Here is a 22,847-nt window from a genome sequence, read left to right as displayed (position 1 = left end):
AATTTGTCTATGACACAGATAAAATAATCTCCTCTGTTTAATACGCGCGATCTCTTTATCCATAAATAAATATCCATTCGGGGGAGGGGAGACAATTCGCCGCCTCATTTCGACATCTTTTTCATAATCTTTCAGCCTTTGCAGATTAACAAGGTGGTTGGGGGAGGGGGATGACGGTACGTTCAATTGTAATCTAGCTAATTATGTTTGTTCCAGCGCTAACGAAACGCGTTCGCTGGGCTCGGTTATCTGCCGCCATGAATTTGCTTAAAAATAGAATCGTGTTTAACCCCTGAGGTATCTGGGGACGTAGCATCAAAAACTAAGTGTAGGGCTAGATTGACTGGGTATAAAGGGTTAACTGGTTGTAGGAATTGGTGACCAACGATTTTCGTAGAGTTGTATGGGTATGGGGTTGTCACGCCTTTCCCAAAGTGGTAGATATCAGGGGACAGATGGATGGGGCAGGTGGAGTTTAACATGCCCAATCCCTATGTTATCACAGGGGATATGCTCTTATAGAAATACATGGGGCCGCACGTTTTATATGGGTATAATCTGACAGCGCTCCGCCGGCCTCCATATAATCCATGTGCATATTGCTTTTAGGAGAGAATATCGCCATAACTGCAGCACCCGGTGGGGCCTTTATGTCAGGGCACATCCTGAGGACCTGCTGTGGAGAAGTGAAAGCTTGGGCAACAAGGCCTGTGCTTGTTATAGCGACATATAACAATAAGGGCCGCTATGGCGATGACCGTCCATGTGGAACACTGAAAATATTCCTCGTACAGACGCCACGTGTGTGATTTTTCTCCTCCGATGGGAGATTTACATTGATCTCAGCGCCATTGACTTAGATTACTACTAGTGACTGAACGTGAACCACGAACATGGCTGACTACTGACTGCAACAAGGACACCCCGGCCAGATCATAAGGGGTTTGTTCATTTAGCCAAATCCTTAGTCTATACAGCATCGCCATTGCAAGCGTCAATGACTGATACAGGATATATCTAGCTAGTGCCCTGCCGGGGCCTTACAGGGGCTGCTGAACCTAGGGGGTCACATGATCGGAACCACACCTGACCCCCGGGTCACTGTGCCTCCTCATTGCTCTCCCATTGGTTGGCTAGCTGACCATAGTCGGCCCCCATAGTATAGGTAACTAGTAGCGAAAATGGGAGAAGAGGCGCCAGAGAAAATCAGGGGTCAAGTCCTGATTCCGATCATGTGACTCAGGGTTAGAATCAGCCTGACACCTCTATGTACAGCAGCTAAAAACACTAGAAGGAAGGAATGCCAAAATATACCCCCTGGACAACCCCTTTAAGATGGCCCTACATCTTCAATAGCTATTGGTCGAATGCTCATCCAGCCGACAGTTATTCAGGACAAGCCCTACACACATGCATACTCGGCTCATTGTGTATACATGTGCTCTTAATAAGGAGTAAGCTTCTGGTAGTCACTTAGTTCACGTCATAGGAACAGAGGAATGGACTGATCCCTAAACACGGATCTGCCTAATGATGGGCACCAGTGGATCCCGAGGGACCTCATTGACTACGGTGGGGTCTGTTGGGGTAGCCTCGTGGACAAAAAGGCTTTCACCCAGGTCTAAGATTCTAGATGGGCATCTGAGAGAGCCTCCAGTGTAGATGTGAACATAGCTCATAGTCTCAGAACACAAGGACTGGAGATATCTAAGTGGTGTCCCTCCAGGACCTTAGGCTGGCCAGACATCTTCAGTAGACATTGCTTCAGCCGACATCTAGTGACGATAAGGCCTATACTAAATAGACTTTTTTGTCTACAACGTTAAGAACCAGATCGAGCCTGTGACACAGATGTGAACACAGCCTTATAGTGCTAGCACAAGAGGATTGGAGATATCTAAGTAGTGTCCCGCCAGGACCTTAGGCCGGTCAGACTTCTTCAGTAGACGTTGGTCATAGACTTGTTCAGCCGATATCTATTGATGATAAGTAGGATTGAGTCGATCTTGAGATTTCAGGATTGATTTTAAAATCCGATTTCCGATCATTTTCCAGCCGATCCCGATTGTGAAATTTGCTTGATCGCCAATCAGGATCCGATCTTTCCCGATCCCGATCGCTCAACCCTAGTCAATGCTTCTCTATAGGAAAAAGTCACTTTTAGGGTTGAGCCGATCTTGAGATTTCAAAATCCGATTTCCGATTATTTTCCAGCCGATCCCGATCGTGAAATTTGCTTGATCGCCGATCTTATCCGATCCGTCAACCCTAATGATAAGGCCTATACTGTATCTAAGACTTATTTTGTATCTAAGGATCATGGCATGAGCCTGCGACTACATGTGAACACAGCCTTATAGTGCTAGAACAAGAGGGTTGGACACGCTACAACTCAATATAACTATTTTCCTTTCCTACAATATAATCTATTAGGTAAAAGTCAGGACACCCCCATAGATATAAGATAGTCTGGTCCTACTGAAATCAGGGGGTTCAGGTGATGCTAACCTAATGTGTATGGGGGCTTCTACTCTAATACTCTCTGCACTCCATGGTGACCACGTCCATTAATAAGCAGCCTGGACTTCTTCTATGAACTTCTCTTGTTACCTCCTTTAGGATTCAGAGGGATCAGGACAATTAAAATGACTGACAGGAGCATGAAGTGTAAGGAGGGAGCAGAGACCAGGTCTTCAGCGGCTTGGCCATACTGTATGAGATTAGAAAAGCATGGCTGCGGAACAGCGCCACTCTTTTCTATAGGTTGTCTCTGGTACTGCAGCTAACAAAAACAGCCTTTTATCCTTAGAGAAGGACATCTATCTATCTATCTATCTATCTATCTATCTATCTATCTCCTATCTATCTATCTATCTATCTATCTATCCACACACATTTATATCTATTAGGTAGGAGGCTGACAGCCATGCACCCCACGGATCAGCTTTTTAGAAATGCTCTGTACACTGTATAGTGGCCGGGCAGCATTACTCCTACTGATGTCCACTGGATCTGAGCTGAACTATACAGTACACAGAGCTATCTGTTTCTGGCTCCATACACTCTATAGACACCAGGTAAACCCTGAATATGAAGTCTGATCCGTGCAGGGGCCGCTCTGTCCCGCAATAATCACTTCCTTCAGTCAGACTGAGGGATCTTGATTCTGGAAATTGACCATAGTACCTTTCAAATCTAGGAGTCTGGGGGCTCTTCTGGTCCTCTTTTGGGCACGTCTGACACTGACCCCCCTAATAAAACAGCTCTAACTTATAATTTTGCATCTTTTCATATAAAGTTGTAATACCGGACACAGCCTAAGAGCAAGAGTGGCGCTGTTTTTGGAAGAAAGCAGCAATGTTTTTCTAATATATTTTTTTATGTGTTAGATACAGTATAATGGGTGGGTGGTGTCGCCCCCGTGGTGCTCTTCTAACCACCCAGCAAGGTCAATAAAAATCCAAAGTATATAACAAGACAAAGGGAAGTTTTTAGGCCATTATAAATGAGCTAATACTTTCTGGTCTGTGGCAAAATAAATGAATGTAAAACTCCCTTCTCAGCACAATCTGACAGCCATAAAGAAAAATCATGACATTTCCCAGTAAACAGCCGTGGTAATCGGACTTGTCGCTTGGCCGGTCTGCTCATATTTTAATGAGGCCTCAGAGACAAGACGCATCCCTCAAGGTTTCCTTCCCCGTGTTCTCGGCCCTGGTCTTAGCCTACGCCTGGCTATTTGCGTATGTACATCTCAATGTGTGCACATCAAACACAACCCTGTGGGGGTTTCACCGCCGCTCGTGACTGATCTCCTGCAAGTGACTGGATCATTTCACATCCGATCATGGAGGATTAATAAGTATCTTGTCCTCAATAATGTCAGAAATTTCTGCTATTATTGTACTATAGAGCTCTCTGCATGTGGATTTAAAGGGCAAGTGGCAATATAGAGGTGGGTGTCCAAAAAAAACCCTTTATATATACTCACCTCTCCCTGGCGCTGGGTTGTCCAGTCCCGCTCCCTCCCGTGCTGAGACTCACCGCTACGAAAATGGGAATTGATCATTGGTCTCACCGATCGGTGATGTCATCAATTCATTGATTGGTCTTGAAGGTTGTATCAGCCTCTCTGCTTCTGTTGCACAGGATAGAACTGGACGGCAAAACGGAGCAGCAGGGGTAGGTGAGTATTTCTATTTTTTTTTGATCCTGCGTTTGATCCAATCCTGGACAACCCCTTTAAGAAACTCTGGCATTGCATCTCACCTTTGCGCACTTCAGGGGCTGCTATACCAGACACAGCCCATGGTCTAGAGTGGCGCTGTTTCTAATGCTTTAAAGGGTTTGTCCTAGACTTAAGGGTAATGGATACTGGTGACCCATGTTCAGGATAGATCATCAGTATAAGATTGATGGGAATCTGACACTTGGACCTCGTACTGATCAGCAGAATTGGTTTCCAAAAGCTGTATACAAGGTATACGGCCAGGAGCAGCTGTGACTGAGTAGAGCTTCACTACCCTGGTGGTGTATAGAGCTGTATACAGCATACAGCTCTGCTCCTATTCAAGTCAACTGCTCTAATGACCACCGCCATCCTGAGCTGGAGGGTTGGGGGCAGATTTTCTGGAGTCTGAGCTCTTTTCACTCCTGACATTCTCTAACAGACGACACCGAGCTCCTTATTACCGGCACTGTCACCGAGGTCTGGTATCGGGAAAACGCAATAATAATCATGTCATAAGCAACAACATCAGCGGCGTCAGGAGATGTCATCAGAGAGTGACACAAAGTGACAGAAAATGTGACTGAGACATCAGAAAGGAGAAGAAACAAGGGCAAGGAATTATATGTGCCGAATAAGCAGAAGATAAAGAGCCATCAAAATGTATCTAATATCTATCTATCTATCTATCTATCATCTATCTATCTATCTATCTATCTCCTATCTATCTATCTATCTATCTATCTATCTATCTCCTATCTATCTATCTATCATCTATCTATCTATCTATCTATCTATCTATCTATCTATCTATCTATCATCTCCTATCTATCTATCTATCTATCTATCTATCTATCTATCTATCTCCTATCTATCTATCTATCTATCTATCTATCTATCTATCTATCTATCTATCTATCATCTCCTATCTATCTATCTATCTATCTATCTCCTATCTATCTATGCATTCATCCATACATTTTTTTCCATGTGGCATACACATTTTGGGATTGAGGGGTGCACCCCAGATCTCTTGTCCTCTTATCCATCCATAGAAGGATCAGGGTGCTGGGTTATCTCATGCCCTGTTGTTCTCAGGTATCTGGCAGCAGTTACTCTCTTCTACTTATTGAGAGCACATGCATGTTTGGCAATGGCGACTGTAAGTGTTTGGAGGGTCATAAGGAATAGCTGTCAGCCATGAGTGTTCAGCCGACATCTATCTATCTATCTATCTATCTATCTATCTATCTATCTATCTATCTATCTATCTATCTATCTATCTATCTATCTATCCCACTGAGATGGGCCTCATGCCAGTGGGCTGCTGCGGGCAATATAGGGGTTCTATGTAGGGCACTGTCTAAATTTGCCATCCCTGTCCTTACATGGCCTCCCAGTCTACATCAGACTATGCCTTTAATCCTCTCTACCTGTAACCCAAGAGTGAAGTATTGAGTGTGATTTATTCATTCGCCATCTACGGTGCATTAATAGTTATGGAGGAAGGCTCGGGCTTAGTAGTTCTCCTACAGAGAGATATTCCCTCAAAGTCTAGCAAAGCCGGGGTCATGCCAGGTGCCAGACTATGCACTACATGTCCCAGACAGCGCTCACAGAGGATGTCACAGATCTGGGGTTATCCATCTTTGAATTTGCCAATGAGCCTGTCGTGGCGGAGAGCAGGCGAGGATACGGACTGCATACCTAGAAGAGGTCCCTGCTGTTACTATGAATACTTAATGCTATCCTCGCCAGGCTGGCACACATCTGAAGGAAGACGAACAAGTCAGTCACAGACAACTGCAGTGCCAAGGGAGTGTTCTCTGCTGCTCATAAGAAGTTGTCCACTAGGGGTCACTCTTCTACCAGTCACCAGGCAGCTGACTAATAATATATACTGTACATCACACTGTGATCTGCTACCATAGGGTGGAGGGCAGAGAGAGGGAGCCTGAACCAAATCGTACTGTACCGCCATGGATGTGCCCTTTATAGCTAGTAATATCACAAGACACATCCTCTATAAGCACTTATTATGTGGATCATATGGCCAGGGGAGAATTTGGCTTTGCCGGGGTCCCAAGTTATGTCTGGGGGCACACTTAGAGCCCCCCATAGATAGAATAATGCCCCCAAGTGCCTCTTAGACTGTATAATGCATTCATAAATAGTATAATCCCCCCTTATTGCCCTCTTATACAGTATAATGTCCCCTTAGTGACACCTAGACAGTATAATGCCCCTTTTATTGCCCCATAGACAGTATAGTGCCCCACAGACCGTATAATGCTCCCTAGTGCCCCATAGACAGTACAATGCTCCCTAGTGCCCCATAGATAGTGTAATGCCCATATAGACAGTATTATGCTCCATTAGTTCTCCCATAGACGGTATAATGCCCCCTAGTGACCCCATAGATAGCGTAATGCCCCATAGACAGTATAATGCCCCTTTTATTGCCCTCATAGACAGTGTAGTGCCCCTTAGACAGTATAATGCTCCCTAGTGCCCCATAGATAGCGTAATGCCCATATAGACAGTATAATGCTCCATTAGTTCTCCCATAGACACTATAATTCCCCGTAGTGCCCCATAGATAGCATAATGCACCCATAGACAGTATAATGCTCCATTAGTTCTCTCATAGACAGTATAATGCCCCCCTAGACACTATAATGCCCCCTAGTGCCCCCATAGACACTATAATGCCCCCTCGTGCCCCATAGATAGCATAATGCACCCATAGACAGTATAATGCCCCCTTAGTAGTCTCCACACTTGCCTGTCACATCAGCTGTAAGGCCCTGGCGCTGCCATCATGAAGTGTCTTAAGGAGCCGCTGCACATTACAACCATAGCAATGGTTTGGGTTACATGGAGGGTTACACTGCTCCTCCATATGGTGGCAAAACGAGTGACTATGGGCCTAAACTGTAGACCCATAGAGATACTCAGAATTCCCTTCTATATGGAAGTAACTACTAGAGTTAATACAATCTACATAGAATATTGTTCCATGAATGATAGTAGTTTCTATGGAGGATGCTGCAGTGTCACCTAGTGTTCATCAGTGGTATTGCAGTGATTTCTTTCAAAAAGTTCTTTAAATTTGTTCCAAATTTAATGCTGAGCGCTCAATCCTTCTCTGGCTATTTTAGGAACCGTATTAAAGTTGCAACACCTGGACCCGTTCAGTTTTACCGAGATCAGCACAGAACTCCCATACAGGCTTGGGGGTGGGGGTGCTGCACCCATCTCCTGATGTGGAATGGATATTTGCTATAAGTATAGATGAGCACAATACATCTGTATATATGACATGACCCACCCTTGACCCGGCCCTGGATATTCATGTATTTCATCAGTTTGGAGCCTTCCTTCTGGCCGTGGCGAGTATTTCCCTAGCTGCATACGTCTTTTTTTTGCGCCTTTGAAGTGGAAAGATACAGATGACATTTTTTGCATGGCAAAGTGTTAAGGTCACCCTGAGTAAATGAGGAATAATGAAAAGGATCCTGCAGACATCTTGGTTTGCCGAAGGAAATGCAAAGTTTACTCTACTCCGCGTATCGCTAGAACAAAGAGTTGAGCTCCCTGGTGGAAACTCAGATCCGGTTGTGAAGTGCAAATATTATAAAAACTATATACGATCTGACAGTCGCCAAACCAATATGGTATTCAGCGGCATCACAAAGTGACGGGGTTGGCAGACTGTAGATGAATGGGCGAGCGTTAACCCAATAAACGCCAGGACAATATCATTGGCCGATCTGCTGTGTACGGGGTAGGGGGATAATCACACAGGCAGATTTGGTTGCAGAAATCTTCACGTGCTGGGAACAATCTGAAAAAATTCTGCAACATATCTGTGAATATTACCGAGTTGGGGGTGTTTGAGGGATAAGCGGCACTAGAGGATTTTGACGGCTGCTGATGTCCATATTGACTGCAGAATGATCCATTGATCGACCGTGATCTCATGTCGATGTCCAGACTAGGATGTCAATCATCTGTCCTTAGCGTAGGTCATCCATATCTGATCAGTGGGGTCTGACACCCATGAACCCTCACAGATCAGCCGATTGGAGGGGCTGCAGAAGTGGGACAAGTGCTGCAGCCTCTGTTTACCATGCACAGTGCCATACATTGTATTGTGCCTGTGCTTGGTATTGCAGCTCAGTCTCATTCATTTAAATGGGACTGAGCTGAACAGGGTCATGTGACCAATGGACGTGACGTCAAGGATCCGCGAAGAAGAAAAGGAGCTCACAACTCTTCAAAAAGCAGAATGGTGGGGTTCAGGGTGTCAGACTGTACTAATATAATCCTAAGGATAGGTCAGCAGAAAATCCCTTTAAAGGGGAAGTACAGTCGCAAAATACATGTCGCCAACCCTAATCCAAAATGGCTGGAAACAGGGAGCAAAAATCTGTATTTGCCTATTGCATTATATATAGGTATTGCAGCTCAGCCAGTGACAGAACATGAAGCTCCTGGGCCCAAAGCAAAATCTGTAATGGGCGCAGTTACCATGTGCCCTTTACAATGGTGGTATATTTTATGTGGCCCCTCAGGTTCCAGGGCCTGCTACTGTTGCACCCCTGAGCTCGGCCATACACAACATACTTAGCTCTGCTACATCTGTGTATATCTAGGAGTCACAGTCATAGCTTTCTCAGTCTGTATAATAACAGGGCTCTGATACTGGAGACATCACTTGGCGCTGTGTAATATTAGAAGATTCCACTAGGTGGCACACTTGATACACTTACCAGATGCCAGCTTGGCAGGTAGCGCTTGCAGACTACAAATTTATCATCTGTCTACAAAATAGCAAACAATGGTCATAAATTCAAATAAAGATTCACAGAACGGAAACTATATTCTGCAGTTTTGCTTAGAATTCCTTTACTATATTTAGATGTTCTGTTCCAAAAAGAGAAGTGCTGCGCTACATGTGATGCCGGTCACCGGATGTATCCGGCGGTGACACCGAGGGCTGGGCGGGGGACAGAGGTCTAATCCCAGGGGGCTCCTCCTGCCCTTGAACTTATTAGACAGGAGTCTGCATAAAAAATCACAAACACACAAAAACCAAACAAGACTGTTTTATATATATATATATATATATATATATATATATATATATATATTCAATAATTTGTTATAGGCTGCCCCCCCCAGAGATATCTATAGATAAATAAATGTATTTCATCAGTATCTATCACATATCTATCATCTATCTCTGCCTGTTATTGTAGTCGCTGTCCAATACTCAGTGCTGAAAAGACAATTTTGTTTTTTTGTCTTATTTACATAACATCTATCTGTCTATGTAATATCAATCTACGTAACTGCTAATATCTATCTATCTATCTCCTATCTATCTATCTATCTATCTATCTATCTATCTATCTATCTATCTATCTCCTATCTATCTATCTATCTCCTATCTATCTATCTCCTATCTATCTATCTATCTATCTATCTATCTATCTATCTATCTATCTATCTCCTATCTATCTATCTATCTATCTATCTATCTATCTATCTATCTCCTATCTATCTCCTATCTATCTATCTATCTATCTATCTATCTATCTATCTATCTATCTATCTATCTATCTATCTCCTATCTATCTATCTATCTCCTATCTATCTATCTCCTATCTATCTATCTATCTATCTATCTATCTATCTATCTATCTCCTATCTATCTATCTATCTATCTATCTATCTATCTATCTATCTATCTATCTCTCTCCTATCTATCTCCTATCTATCTATCTATCTATCTATCTATCTATCTATCTTTCTCTATCTATCTCACCTCCCCTCCCAATCTATTTCTTTCGTTTGGGGCATACATCTTCGTATTTGCATGAACAGTCCCCAGGTGACCGGCACAGACAGGGCCACATGTTGGGGGTTGTCCATTGCTATTTAGTCTAGAAGTAATGGCCGCCTGTGCTGTTACTATCCATCATTGCTCCTTAATACAATTCCTGCCTTCAGGGAGCTGATACGACACCATTTTACCACTTCCCAGTAACTTGTATTGATCTGTGAGGTTAGGCCTGACACGTGTGTGACCGTTCATTCATATCATTCTGACTGGACTGTAACCCCTTTAAGGACACGGATGTTGGATTAGTCATGTGTGTCAATTCAATTGTTGTATGGAAATTTCTCAATACAATCCATCTATCTATCTATCTATCTATCTATCTATCTATCTATCTATCTAATATCTAATTGTCTTATAGGAAACAGACATATATCCTATATATCACCTTTACTAGTACTATTCCTGTATGGCCGGAGCTGAGCCCCCAATTCACTAGCCCCATAGCAGCTGCCGACGCTGCCCACATGGACCCATCTAGTCCGATACAATATGGCAGCTCTTACACAGATATCTAGACCACTATGCTATATCATCATATATTATCCCTACAGTATATAGAGTGACAGCCCCACCATATACAGCACGACCCAGTCCATAGACACCCGGGTCCTCATTAGACCCATGAATAAATCCCGCAGCATATGGGCGCCCTGATACGTGTCACATTACGACTCCCCATACATAATCATGGGGGGCAATTACTTTACTGTACTGCAGTAAACAAACATCTCCTTACTTAATGTCACTGGGTCATTATCATTGTTTTGACTACTACAAAATAAAAAAATTGAAAGCCGGAGCCCAATTAAAATGTGGCCTAATTAACACTAAACGTTCCAGCCCTGGTAATTGGTCCTTCAGAGATTTCTAGCTAAATAGCCATTAACTTGTTGTTTTTTTTTTTTGGTTTTTAATGGCACAAGGTCGGGCGGCGGGGACCGTGCGTGGGTAATTATGGGGGTTGTGGATACTGGATCGGATACGTCTCATTTCTGACATTTTTTAATAGATAATAGGTTTTAGAAATGTTACATAAAGCGGATGATAGAATGAGGACTATGGAACATGGAGATCAAATCGATCAGATGGAACAAAACCACATTCTTAAATATTGAAGACCTCTGCTTAGGATAGGTCATCACATTGGTGGGGGTCCGACACCCAGGACTTCAGAGCTGGTTGAAGATAATGATGATATCATGGTTATCAGTCACAGGGTACAGCAGCAGCGCAGTCGCATTTACGTGCTGCAATACCGAGCACGACCACTATACAATGTACGGCGCTGTGCTTGGTATTAATTGAAGAAGCTGCAGCACTCATCCGAATGCTGCAGACTTTTTTAACCAGCTGATCGTGGGGGGGCCTAGGTGTCACACATATTGATGACCTATCCTAAGATACCATAAGTACCCAAGAAGCCAAGAAAGGACAAACAGTAAACTGGTAACGGTTCATTTTGAGAATGGGGTTGTGTTACCCCCTGCTGTCAATATAGCCACTGGTAAAGCGGCTGAACCCCCCCCCCCCACTACAATTCTTTTCACTGGAAGTACATTGAAATACATGAGAGCAAGGACGCGTCTTCATCCACCAGGGGGCTCAGCCGCTTTTCCGTGACTGCATTCTCAGGAGCGGTGGGGGGTCTCAGCAGTCAGACCCTCACCAATCCGAATCGATCCTATAGATAGAGGATACGCTTTTTACATGGCACAACCCCTTTAACAACAGATGGTTTGTGTGTCAACATCTTGAAGTAGTTTGGATGGCGGTATTATCCATTATTAACTCTGTGGTCCGATCAATGAGTTCATTTACATTCCCCGTTTTCATAAGCGGCGATCACGACAGCGAAACCCTTAAAACCCACTTATCGTGCTCTTATGCCGCAGTCTAATTGCAAAGAGCCGCTAGATCACAAGGTCAGGCTAAATGCAAATTATTCCAACCGCATCTGACGGCTGAATGCGATTGTGTACTCGCTCCGTGGCTGCAGTTCAGATGGGCACGCTTGTCAGCCACTTGGTATATAAATATAGGAGGCACTAGACATGGAGAGCAAGACGTAGAGGCGAAGTTATTAAAAGAATCCGTACCCATGAAAGGAGCTCTAAACCCCATCATACATGTAATAGATGTATATAGTTGAATGCAGTTTATTGTTCGATGTTATCAGCCACCGCAGCCTGGTGCCAAAGCAGCTACAAAGAGCATCTCTTACTCTGGAGGACCCAGCATGACTTTGCTTTCAATGGACACCATGTAATACCTCTTGTCCCCTGCGGGGGAGCTATAGGGAAGCTATCTATTTGCTTCCAAGGTCTCCTCCTGATGATAGCTAATTCCTGGGGTTCCTAAATACATGTTTAAGTCCTATCTACTGTATAACACTAGGCTGTTGGGTGTAATAAGTTGATCCACTGGTTTTAAACAAATCTAGAGAGCAATTCTAAACAATTACGCTGGAAGCGAGCGCTTAGCAAACATCAGAATGTAATCCTCTAATTGCCGTCTGTTCTGTTTTCTCCTGCAGGTCTCTTATGGGGGAAGACATTTTATGAAATGCAGAACTTGTTACCTGTGGTTGCAAATGGGATTTTGGAGCAAGTTTGAAGCAGATACAGAAATAATTGTGTTTGACTGGAATAAAATTCTTGCAATGTCTCTAAGGTAAGATCATTCTGCCGCTGCAGATAGGCGTACGGAGGAGGAGGCCGCGGCGGATCCTCCAGAGCGACAGTGGGAGTGTCGCAATCTGATGTGATTTTAAGAAATTTCTTTCTGTTCAGTGTAGGGTAACATTTTCGATCACTGAGCTTCTGGATATAGACAAGTAGAACGTCTCCAGAAAAATGGCCGCCAGGCACGTCTGGGATTGTTTAGAGGGGGCTCAGATTTGATAAAAAATAAGAAATTTGCAGAATTATGAACAGATATCTTTATTTCCATAAAGCCTAAAGCCCCTTTAACCCTTTGTGCATGTGCAGATGTCCCGTGAACCCCTTTTCATAGCATAGTCAGGGGTCTACAGCACTTAAAGATGACCTATATCCTGTGGACGGGTCATCAGTGGCTGCGGTAGAAAGACCCCATATAGGGCCGACGTATCCCATAATACTGTACGCAGACTGTCCCCCATGGACTTAGCGTCTTCCATCTATTCAGTCCCAGGCCTATATACACTCTAGGGCCGCTCAGTTTTAATATGGATTATAGCAGAATAACTCCATGTAAGTCAGGCAAACATATAGAAACTTCATTCAGATTGTGCCCGGTTTGGAATCAAATCCAGGGCATCGGTAATAAAAACCTATGGCCGAGCAAAGGCGATTTTTTAAAAATTTTTGTTGCATATTGTCATTTATTATATACAAATGTCTTGGTATGTACAACACGTATGTACTGTATATCTGTGCATGCTGTATGTCCGCTTTTCTGTATATATGTACAGTACGTTTGTATTTGTGTATAAATGCATTTACACACGAATTTGCACAGCACTGTGCAAAATTCTTAGGCAGGTGTGGCGAAAATACTGCAAATTAAGAATGTTTACAGAAATAAAAGGAATAATAGTTTTTTTTTTGTCAATGAACATAATAAAGACAAAGTAAATCGCATCAATATTTGGGGTGACCTTTGCCCTTTGCCTTCCATCGGTTCTTCTCGGTACTTGCAGACAGTTTTTGGCAGAACTTATCAGCGAGGTTGTTCCCGCCGCCATCTCTGCGGATGTAGGCTTGTCCAATCCGTCTATGTCTTCATGTCATCCCAGACAGATTGGATGATGATGAGATCAGGGCTTTGCGGGGACCGTATCACCACTTCCAGGACTCCTCTTCTGAAGGGCAAAGGTCACCCCAAATAGTGATGGCATATACGTTTCTCTTTTCTTCATTAACCCTTCTATTTCTGAAAGTGTTCTTACTGGGCAGAATCTTTTACACGCCTGCCTAAATTTTTTGCACAGCACTATACATCCTCTAAATGTATGCACGGGTATGTATAGGCGATATAATAGCCCCACTGACTGTAATATCATCTTATTTTTGTCCTCCGTTTCTACCTTTAGGATGAGATTCAATGCCAACTCGATGCTCCTGACTCACTGGCTCATCTTGGCCTACGTCTTAATGGTTTGCTGTAAAATCTTGTCAGCCTCCAGCCTTAACACCCGAGGGCAAACAGGTACGAAACGTTCCCCTCATTACCCGCCCCCGAGGCCAATTAATATGGCGTCCAGTCTTTAGCCACTGCTAATTCATGGTGACAATAACAAGCTGCCATTGTAAAGCGCCCTCCTGGTACTAGGCCCCAACTGGAGCCTTCCTTTTATTTCCCATAAATCCTGGCTCTTTCTTCGGCGCGGGATCGCCACTTCCCCGTACATCACTTTGTTTTATGGTTTTCATTTCCTTTTTTGTCCCTCTTTAATCCCCCCGCAGAGATGTAAACTCCACATTGTATTCTCCTTGTCAACCTTTACCTGTTTATTTAGTTCTATTTGGAAGCAGCGACTCCTCGGCTGTAGTAAAATGGAGCCCGCAGCTGAATTATTTAGTATAATTTTGTACACTGTAATGATCTCGGCTACATACTGTACTAGACTCTGCTCCCAGATGGGAAATGACTGAGCATAATGCATGGGAATCAGTGAGGACGATGGCAGGATTATATTTAGCCCATTGCCTTCGCTAGGTTTTCCGCAGCACAATGAGATGATGCCGCGAAGATTCGCCCAAAATAATCGCCGCTGATCGTGTCGCTTACCAACGTACTATTGGGTTGCATTCATACTCGCTTTGTAAACTGCAAATTTATTATTAACCCCTTCATCCCCAAATTGCAATCTTTACCCCCTCCTTCCCCCCACTAAGGCAGTGGAAAACCGCAACCGAATACCGATTGTCCTGCATTGGCATCCTGTCGCAGCTATCCCGCCGCCAAATACTGAGGCGGAAAATGAAGAGGGATTTCTTTACATTTTCTGCCATGTAGAGGTAGCCCAAGTGGACACGCAACGGACGCATTTATAACCGCCATCACTTGACTCTTCTCAGAGCAATGAAAGCGTCCGGGTGTAGTAACAGAACGTGATGTAATGTCTGTCCACAATTAGGCCATCTCAATTTTTGACAGCGTTGCGATCCCGTACAAGTCGACAGGGTAGGTTTATCGTACCTCCCAAATTTCAAAGGACAGAATGTGCGGCCATGGCAAATTTATCCTCACCCACTTCTACTTTCACTTGGCCCAGAATCGGGGACTGTCCCGCTGAATCTGGGACGGTTGGGAGGTATGGGTTTATTAAAATGGTGTCAAAGCAAAATGGTCTTAATTGCCCATAGCGACCAATTTTAATAAATCTACCCAAGTGCGTCTGTTTTTAACATCCACCGAGAGAGATGTCCACGAAAAAGGGATCAGTGGTCAGAACTACCCCCCCCCCCAAAAAAAAAAAAAAAAAACGACCAATGAAGTTCATCTGTTTTTTTTGACGGACGACAAATGGATATTAAAAACCGCTGGATGGAAAATGGACGAAAACATTAAGAACGGGCCGTTTCATCTGTTTTTATCGCCTATGTTTTTTAACATTCATGTACGTGTAGATTGGAGATTAATTAGGTCATCTTAATGGTCCTGGCTCCTGACCTGTTGGACACGCACCCTCAGCTTTCCTTTTTGGTGCTGCTCTCTGTTGTTACTTGGCGTTTAGTAGAGATGAGCGAATATACTTGATCGAATACCTGCGCCGTATAGCTCCCAGCGCCAGCGAAAGTGGGAGGGGCAGTAAAAATTCGATGTGTTTTTGCACCGGGAGCTAGGCGCCGAGGTATTCGATCATGGCCGAGGTATTCGCTCATCTCTAGTGATTAGTGATGTCATTTTATGTTTGGATGTTAGTGATGTCATCATATAGTTGGAGATTAGTGATATTGTATAGAATCTGGGCATTAGTGATGTCATCATATATTTGGAAAATAGTGATGTCATGTATATGGAGATTTGTGATCTTGTCTTATATCTGGACATTCGTGATGTCATCATATATTTAGACTTTAGTGATGTCATTTTACACTTGTAGAATAGTGATGTCATGTATTTGGAGATGAATGATCTTGTCTTCTATTCGGACGTTTGTGATATCATCATATATTTGGAGATTAGTGATGTCATCCTGTATTTGGCAATTAGTGATATCATCTTATAGTTACAATTGACGCTCGGTTCACACCTGCGTTCAGCTGTCCATTCTGTGGTTTCCGTCTTCTGCATGCCAGAAGACGGAAACCATAGACCGGGTCCGGCCGTGAGCGGCGGTGAGCGTTTTATGCTCTCTGCCGCGAAACCGTTTTTTTAAATCCGGACACAGAGTACTGCATTTCCGACTCTGTGTCCGGATTATAAAACCCGGTTTCGCGGCAGAGAGTCTAAAACGCTCACCGCCGCTCACGGCCGGACAGCTCTCTCACCCATTCAAATGAATGGGCGAGAGACTCCTGCAGGTTTCCGTATCCTGCTCTGTTTTATGCAGGAAGCGGAAACCTGCATAACGGAGAGGGCAACGCAGATGTGAACGAGCCCTTAGTGATGTCATCTTGGATTTTTGAAAATTGGTGATGTCACTTTACACTTGTAGAATAATGATGTCATTGTGTATTTAGAGATTAATGATGTCATCTTGTATTTGGCAATCAGTGAGGTCGTCTCCTATTTGGAGATCGATTACGTTATTTGGTGAATAGTGATGTCACCTGAAATAAGCCTTGACTATGACATCATAGCCAGGTGATGTGCTACGGATGCAGACTGCCTGAGAGGGCCTACGTTACCCCATCCGTGCCTCCTTCCTTGGGGGTACCATCATCCATGCTACTGCACCCCAAGCAAGAATTTAAGTCAAAATTGAGCCTATTTAATCAAGGTTTTTAACAGATTCTGTCCTGACCTCATGTAACGTTGCTGTTCTCATCTAGCACTGCCAAGAATCTCCACAAGAGGGCTCTGCAAGGCCAAAAATAACATTTATAGGTCTCCCGCTCCTAATTCTGTTGTCCCTAATTAGAACCATGAGTCATTTGTAGCTTTATGAAGTCCAATCCTCTACGTCTTATCGCCGGCTGCTTTTACCTTCTTCTACCTTCCAATGTTACATGTAATATGTTTTAATAATGTATGACATGTTTTAATGATTGGCTGGGTCTTAGAAAGATAAGATGCTATAAAATAAGGAGGTAATCCACCTTGAGACGGCAGGGTGTTTGGAGTGCGTCTTTTACAGCCCAAGTACGAAAGTGAGTCAAATCCTGATATATTCAGTGCTGTAAAATTCTGATTTAAAATAAATATTTACAGTAAATTTGGAGTCTTGCCGCTTACACACAGATGGCAGCGCCATGAAACATCATCCCTTCATACGGAGAAGCTTCCGCCAGTGGACCCAGAGAATGTCACATCATATTCTCTATTATTTATTAAAGGGGGCTTGAGTTTTCATGAAGTTTAAGTATATGCAGAGTAGTGCTGTTCTATGACTGTATAAGCCTTCGTACAAGGCGTCCTATCAGTTTTCTGCTTCTAATAATCACATTATGGCTGCAGCACATTTTACATTTGTCTTGGAGGCTTTAGATGTGTTCAGTAAGGTGCAGACTGTCTCCCTATTGATAACAGATAACGTTCAGCCATTCTGCCTATGAGTAACTATACAATAGCAAACACATAGTGGAGAAAAGACCAATATAGGAAATCCAGGAACATTAGACTGCAAATACATGGCAAATACAGAGGAAATACAGGCAGTCCGGCAGATAAAACAAATGTATGAACAAAGTCATCACAGCTGCTGCTGTCTGTGAATAACATCCCGTCTGCAACAACACAAGCAGCCAGAAGTAGATACAAGTACATAGAATACTTTTCTAACATTGTAAGATGTGAGATCTGCAGAATCCTCAGTCCTTTGCACACAGCAACAGCATGCAGACATGTCTGTGCAGGCTGTGAGGTGAATGAACCCCTTCCTCTCTATGTGAAGAGAGAAAAGGATGCCCACCTGCACTCACGGAGATAAGGAAGACAGAACGTAATGTATCTATGGACAGACTTCCTTGGTAACAAAGGGATAAATGGGAAAATGCTGCAACATTTTTAACTTTGGTCCAGAATCACATACTGTATGAAATGAGACTAAGTTGACTAAAAAGTTGGTGACCATTTAAGTGTAATTGACCAAGCCCACGTTCCAGTACGCAGGCCAAGGTAGTTCCAATTTTTCAATGGAAGGTACTAGGATGACAATGAGTACCTTCCCCCCTCCATTCATTTCAATTTACATTTGCAGTCAGACTGAGATACATTGGATATTACATAGATAACACAATATCGAGATTCTGAGAAAGTGTGGGGGTTGGACTGGAGAAGGCCAAAAGGCTGAGTCACTTCGTTGGTCTGTCAGTCGCAAGACCTGTCAGCAGAACAGTCTGCGTGTATGTCAGTGATGTGCTAGTGTTACCGTCCTGAAGCAGATGCATCAATCTCAATCATCGTTCTCAGAGTTAAAATATTTCCTTCGTACGTTGATTGAGCAACTCATACAAACACTTCCGGCAACAGGTTATCTAAAGGGGTCCCAGGCGTTGGACCCTCGCAGATCTAGTTTTGACATCAATATTAGAACGAACACGATCTCTTTAAGGTTTTGTCATCTTTCATGAAATCTCTAATAATAATGAGATGACTCCGCTGATCCTGTTCCAGTCTAAACAGCAAAGCTGAACAAAGAACCTCAGGAAATAGACAAGTATTATGTATAGTATAACAGAGGAATATTCTGTGATTCGTTTAAATATATACGGAAAGTGACAGCTGTACCCAGAATCGCTTCCTAACCTTCATGCGACTACGATGTTACGTATTCCTCCTTTGACAAAATTTTTCATTGTGAATAATTAGAGCGGCCCTTGATACATCCCTCCCATACATCCATAGTGGAATCTGATTGATTTCTACAACATGGTAATAAATGAAGACATCATCCGGGTTCCAGCCGCACACCGTGTCACTTCAACTTGTATAAATAGTGGTCCGGGTCTTATTAATCTCAGCAGTATAATAGCGAGAGCTCGGCGCTCCACAATAGCAAGGTGACCTCATGCTAAGACTGGAATAAGTTGGAGTTAATACCATTTGACTTTATTCATTTTAAATAGACATCATCATTTGTTACTGAGAAGACATTTGCAGCATGAACACATTCGCTATTTTCCTCTCTCCCTTTTCAATTCCCATTTGGACTTTTTTTTTTTTTTCATTTGAGTACTTTTACCATCACCGCCATTGCGTGACTGACCTCTGCAATGCTACCGGGACCCGCAGGGACCTTGGGCATAGAGAAGGTCAGCTGCATGGTACAATATCTAACTGAGACAAGTGCAGGCTATTGTGGTGAATAAATATTGTAACCTTGTCTGTTCATTTAGTACAGATTCACAGAAAGTAAAGCTGAACCTTCACCATTCACGGCTGATAACTTGTATTACTATTATTCTAATACTAGAAAATAGATACATTGTATTCAAACTTGTTAAAAATTAATAATAGGATGGAACATTCTGTGATCAGCGGCAATCAGGAATCCTGCAGGAAGTGAGTGATTTCCCTGCAGCACCACCAGTGGAGAAATTTGGTATTACATGATGTCCACTGAAAGCAACAGTCTGTCTGGGTTATCCATGGATGTCGCAAGTCCTCCAAAGAGAGAGGTTCTTGGCTGTCCCAAAACAACAACCCCTGCCAGAGGCAGAACATAAAGCTGCTGTGAACCCAACTATAATGTATAGTTTATTGTACAAGACTCTTTATGGGTCCAGCTATGACGGCACCCTCTGCACCCCCTAAAGTTGCATTCCTGACCCATGTCCATATACCCTATTAGGGAATATGGAGGTATACAAAGAGTAGCTTGTGCTTCGATAGACTTGAGCCATCCATGTATTACATGGACAGCTGTTCATCTGAATGGCCCGAAATACAGTATATTGCTACATCTCCTAGATAAATTTATTCATCAGGGGAGTAAGACCCTTCATAGGGGATCTGTAAGGTCTATTTGGAACACAAACCACCCACAGGTCCTTTTGGACCAATTTGTGTCCTTTATAGCCTACTGCTACCTCTGTTCATGGCTGACATGAAACTAAACCTATAGAGAAGAGGCCGATGAACCCTACTGGACTCATCTCTGCTGCTCCCAGCGCCCATGTAGATGTCCACTGAGGCGGAGGATGCACATTTTGGCTTTACTGCACATGCGCCCAAAATTCTGGCGCATGCGCACTAAAGCCGAGGTGTACTCCTTAAATTTAAGTGAATAAAACCTTGGCCTTAGACCTTGTGGGCGGACCGGGACACAGGAAGTCTCTTAGGTGTCATGCTCCTCCCCTTCTGGTCCTGCACCAGACATAACACAGTACTTAGACCTCGCTGGTATCTTTTTGGCTCCGTTCCAGAATAGGAACCATGACACCCCCTCCCCCAGTTATAACCTATCACGAAACCTTCACGGAGGAGACGACGCGGCAGTGTAAAATGAACCGGTGACGCGGCGATCAGTCATTCTTTCTAATGGATTGTTTCTGACACTTGTCCTTTCCTGGAAGAAAAGACTCCTGTGTTTAATTCCCTCTGTAATGTGATAGTCGCTAATTAATATCCCCTGTCTAATTGATTAACTCTAAGTAAGAGCAAATCCAGTATTGATCAGGTATTGAGTGACCGGCCGTGAGATGGAGCAGATGACGGGGCGGCCCCTGTAACCACATGATGAATCGCAGGACATTACTCTTCTTGGAAGTTTCGCATTTACGATGATGAAGTTTCTTCTAAGGCTCTCGACGTCTTATAAAGTATGAGGAAGTGAAGCCACAAAAATATTTATAGGATGCAGTAAAAAAAAGACGCAAAATGCTCGATGGAGGGAAATTTGTAGTCGTAATAATAGTAACGAGAGGCAGAAGTGGCCGTACACTGTCACATTCTACAGACTGCACGCTCACAATCCTCATCGTTCCGTTATAGGGAACATCAAAGAGGGTGAGTCCATTGTGCACCTTCAACCCGTATTATGGAGCTTCACCCAACCACCAGGTAGCTGTAACTATAACATTTCTCCAGCAGGAGGCGCAAGGCTTAGTGGTTACAGGCACACATGGGTACAAGACTTGCGGTTGCAGAGACTCTTAAAGGCACAGAACTTAGCAGTTACTTTTGGCATTGGAAGAGTGTCTCACAGAGGACATACAATATACAGTACATAGAGTACAGAGTTTGCTACAGTCTCTCTCAGAGCACACACAGTGTTGGTTACAGTCTCTCTTTCTTTAAGGGCACACATACAGTGTTGGCCAAAAGTATTGGCACCCCTGCAGTCCTGTCAGATAATCCTCGTTGTCTCCCAGATAATGATTACAAGCACAAACTCTTTGGTAATATCTTCATTTATTCTGCTTACAATGAAAAAAACACAAAAGAGAATGAAAAAAAGTCACATCATTGATCATTTTACACAAAACTCCAAAAATGGGCCGGACAGAAGTATTGGCGCCCTCAGCCTAATACTTGGCAGCACAACCTTTAGACACAATAACTGCGCACAACCGCTTCCGGTAACCAGCAATGAGTTTCTTACAAGGCTCTGCTGGAATCTTAGACCATTCTTCTTTGGCAAACTGCTCGCGGTCCCCCCTGAGATGTGAAGGGGGCCTTCTCCAAACTGCCACCAAGAGATCTCTCCTCCCCCACAGGTGTTCTATGGGATTCAGGGCTGGACTCATTGCCAACGGATAGTACGGGGTGACACTGTTGTACCCTCGGACTGCAGGGCAGCTTGAACTTGTTTGGATGTTAGTCGAGGTTCTTTATCCACCATCCGCACAATCTTGCGTTGAAATCTCTTGTCAATTTTTCTTTTCCATCCACATCTAGGGAGGTTAGCCACAGTGCCATGGGCTTTACACTTCTTGATGACACTGCGCATGGTAGACACAGGAACATTCAGGTCTTTGGAGATGGACTTGTAGCCTTGAGATTGCTCATGCTTCCTCACAATTCTGCTTCTCAAGTCCTCAGACAGTTCTTTGGTCTTCTTTCTTTTCTCCATGCTGAATGTGGTACACACAAGGACACAGGACAGAGGTTGAGACAACTTTAATCCATTTCAACTGGCTGCAAGTGTGATTTAGTGATTGCCACCACCTGTTAGGTGCCTCAGGTAACTAACAGGTGCTGTTAATTACACAAAGTAGAGAAGCATCACATGATTTTTCAAACAGTGCCAATACTTTTGTCAACCCCCTTTTTATGTTTGGTGTGGAATTATATCCAATTTGGCTTTTTGACAATTCTTTTCCATTGAAGACAAATTAAATGAAGATAATACCAAAGAATTTGTGATTGCAATCATTTTCTGGAAGAAACCGAGTATTATCTGACAGAATTGCAGGGTTGCCAATACTTTTGGCCAACACTGTCGTGTTGGTTACAGTCTCTCTTTCCTTGAGGGCACACACAGTGTTGGTTACAGTCTCTCTAGCTGAGGGCACACAGAGCATTGGTTACTTCTTACTTAGTCTCTCTTTCGGTAGGTGTACTACTACACGGTATATTGGTTTCAGTATCAAAAGACTAAACAGAAATGAGTTTTCT

General features: G+C 43.5%; 1 protein-coding gene across 2 annotated transcripts in view; it reads left to right on the top strand.

Annotated features, from left to right (window-relative positions):
* Window positions 1–22,847, top strand: part of TAFA4 (TAFA chemokine like family member 4) — a 101,951-nt gene that overhangs the window by 17,430 nt on the left and 61,674 nt on the right. For both annotated transcript variants that reach the window (XM_075287543.1, XM_075287544.1), the window contains exons 2-3: window positions 12,673–12,809; window positions 14,212–14,327. In XM_075287543.1, the coding sequence (XP_075143644.1) occupies window positions 12,697–12,809; window positions 14,212–14,327 (229 nt within the window). In that variant the 5' untranslated portion in view covers window positions 12,673–12,696. The remainder of the gene's footprint in view (window positions 1–12,672; window positions 12,810–14,211; window positions 14,328–22,847) is intronic.

The sequence above is a fragment of the Leptodactylus fuscus genome, chromosome 9 (assembly GCF_031893055.1).
Source record: "Leptodactylus fuscus isolate aLepFus1 chromosome 9, aLepFus1.hap2, whole genome shotgun sequence".
Lineage (NCBI taxonomy): Eukaryota > Metazoa > Chordata > Amphibia > Anura > Leptodactylidae > Leptodactylus > Leptodactylus fuscus.
This window is presented reverse-complemented; position numbering and strand designations above follow the sequence as displayed.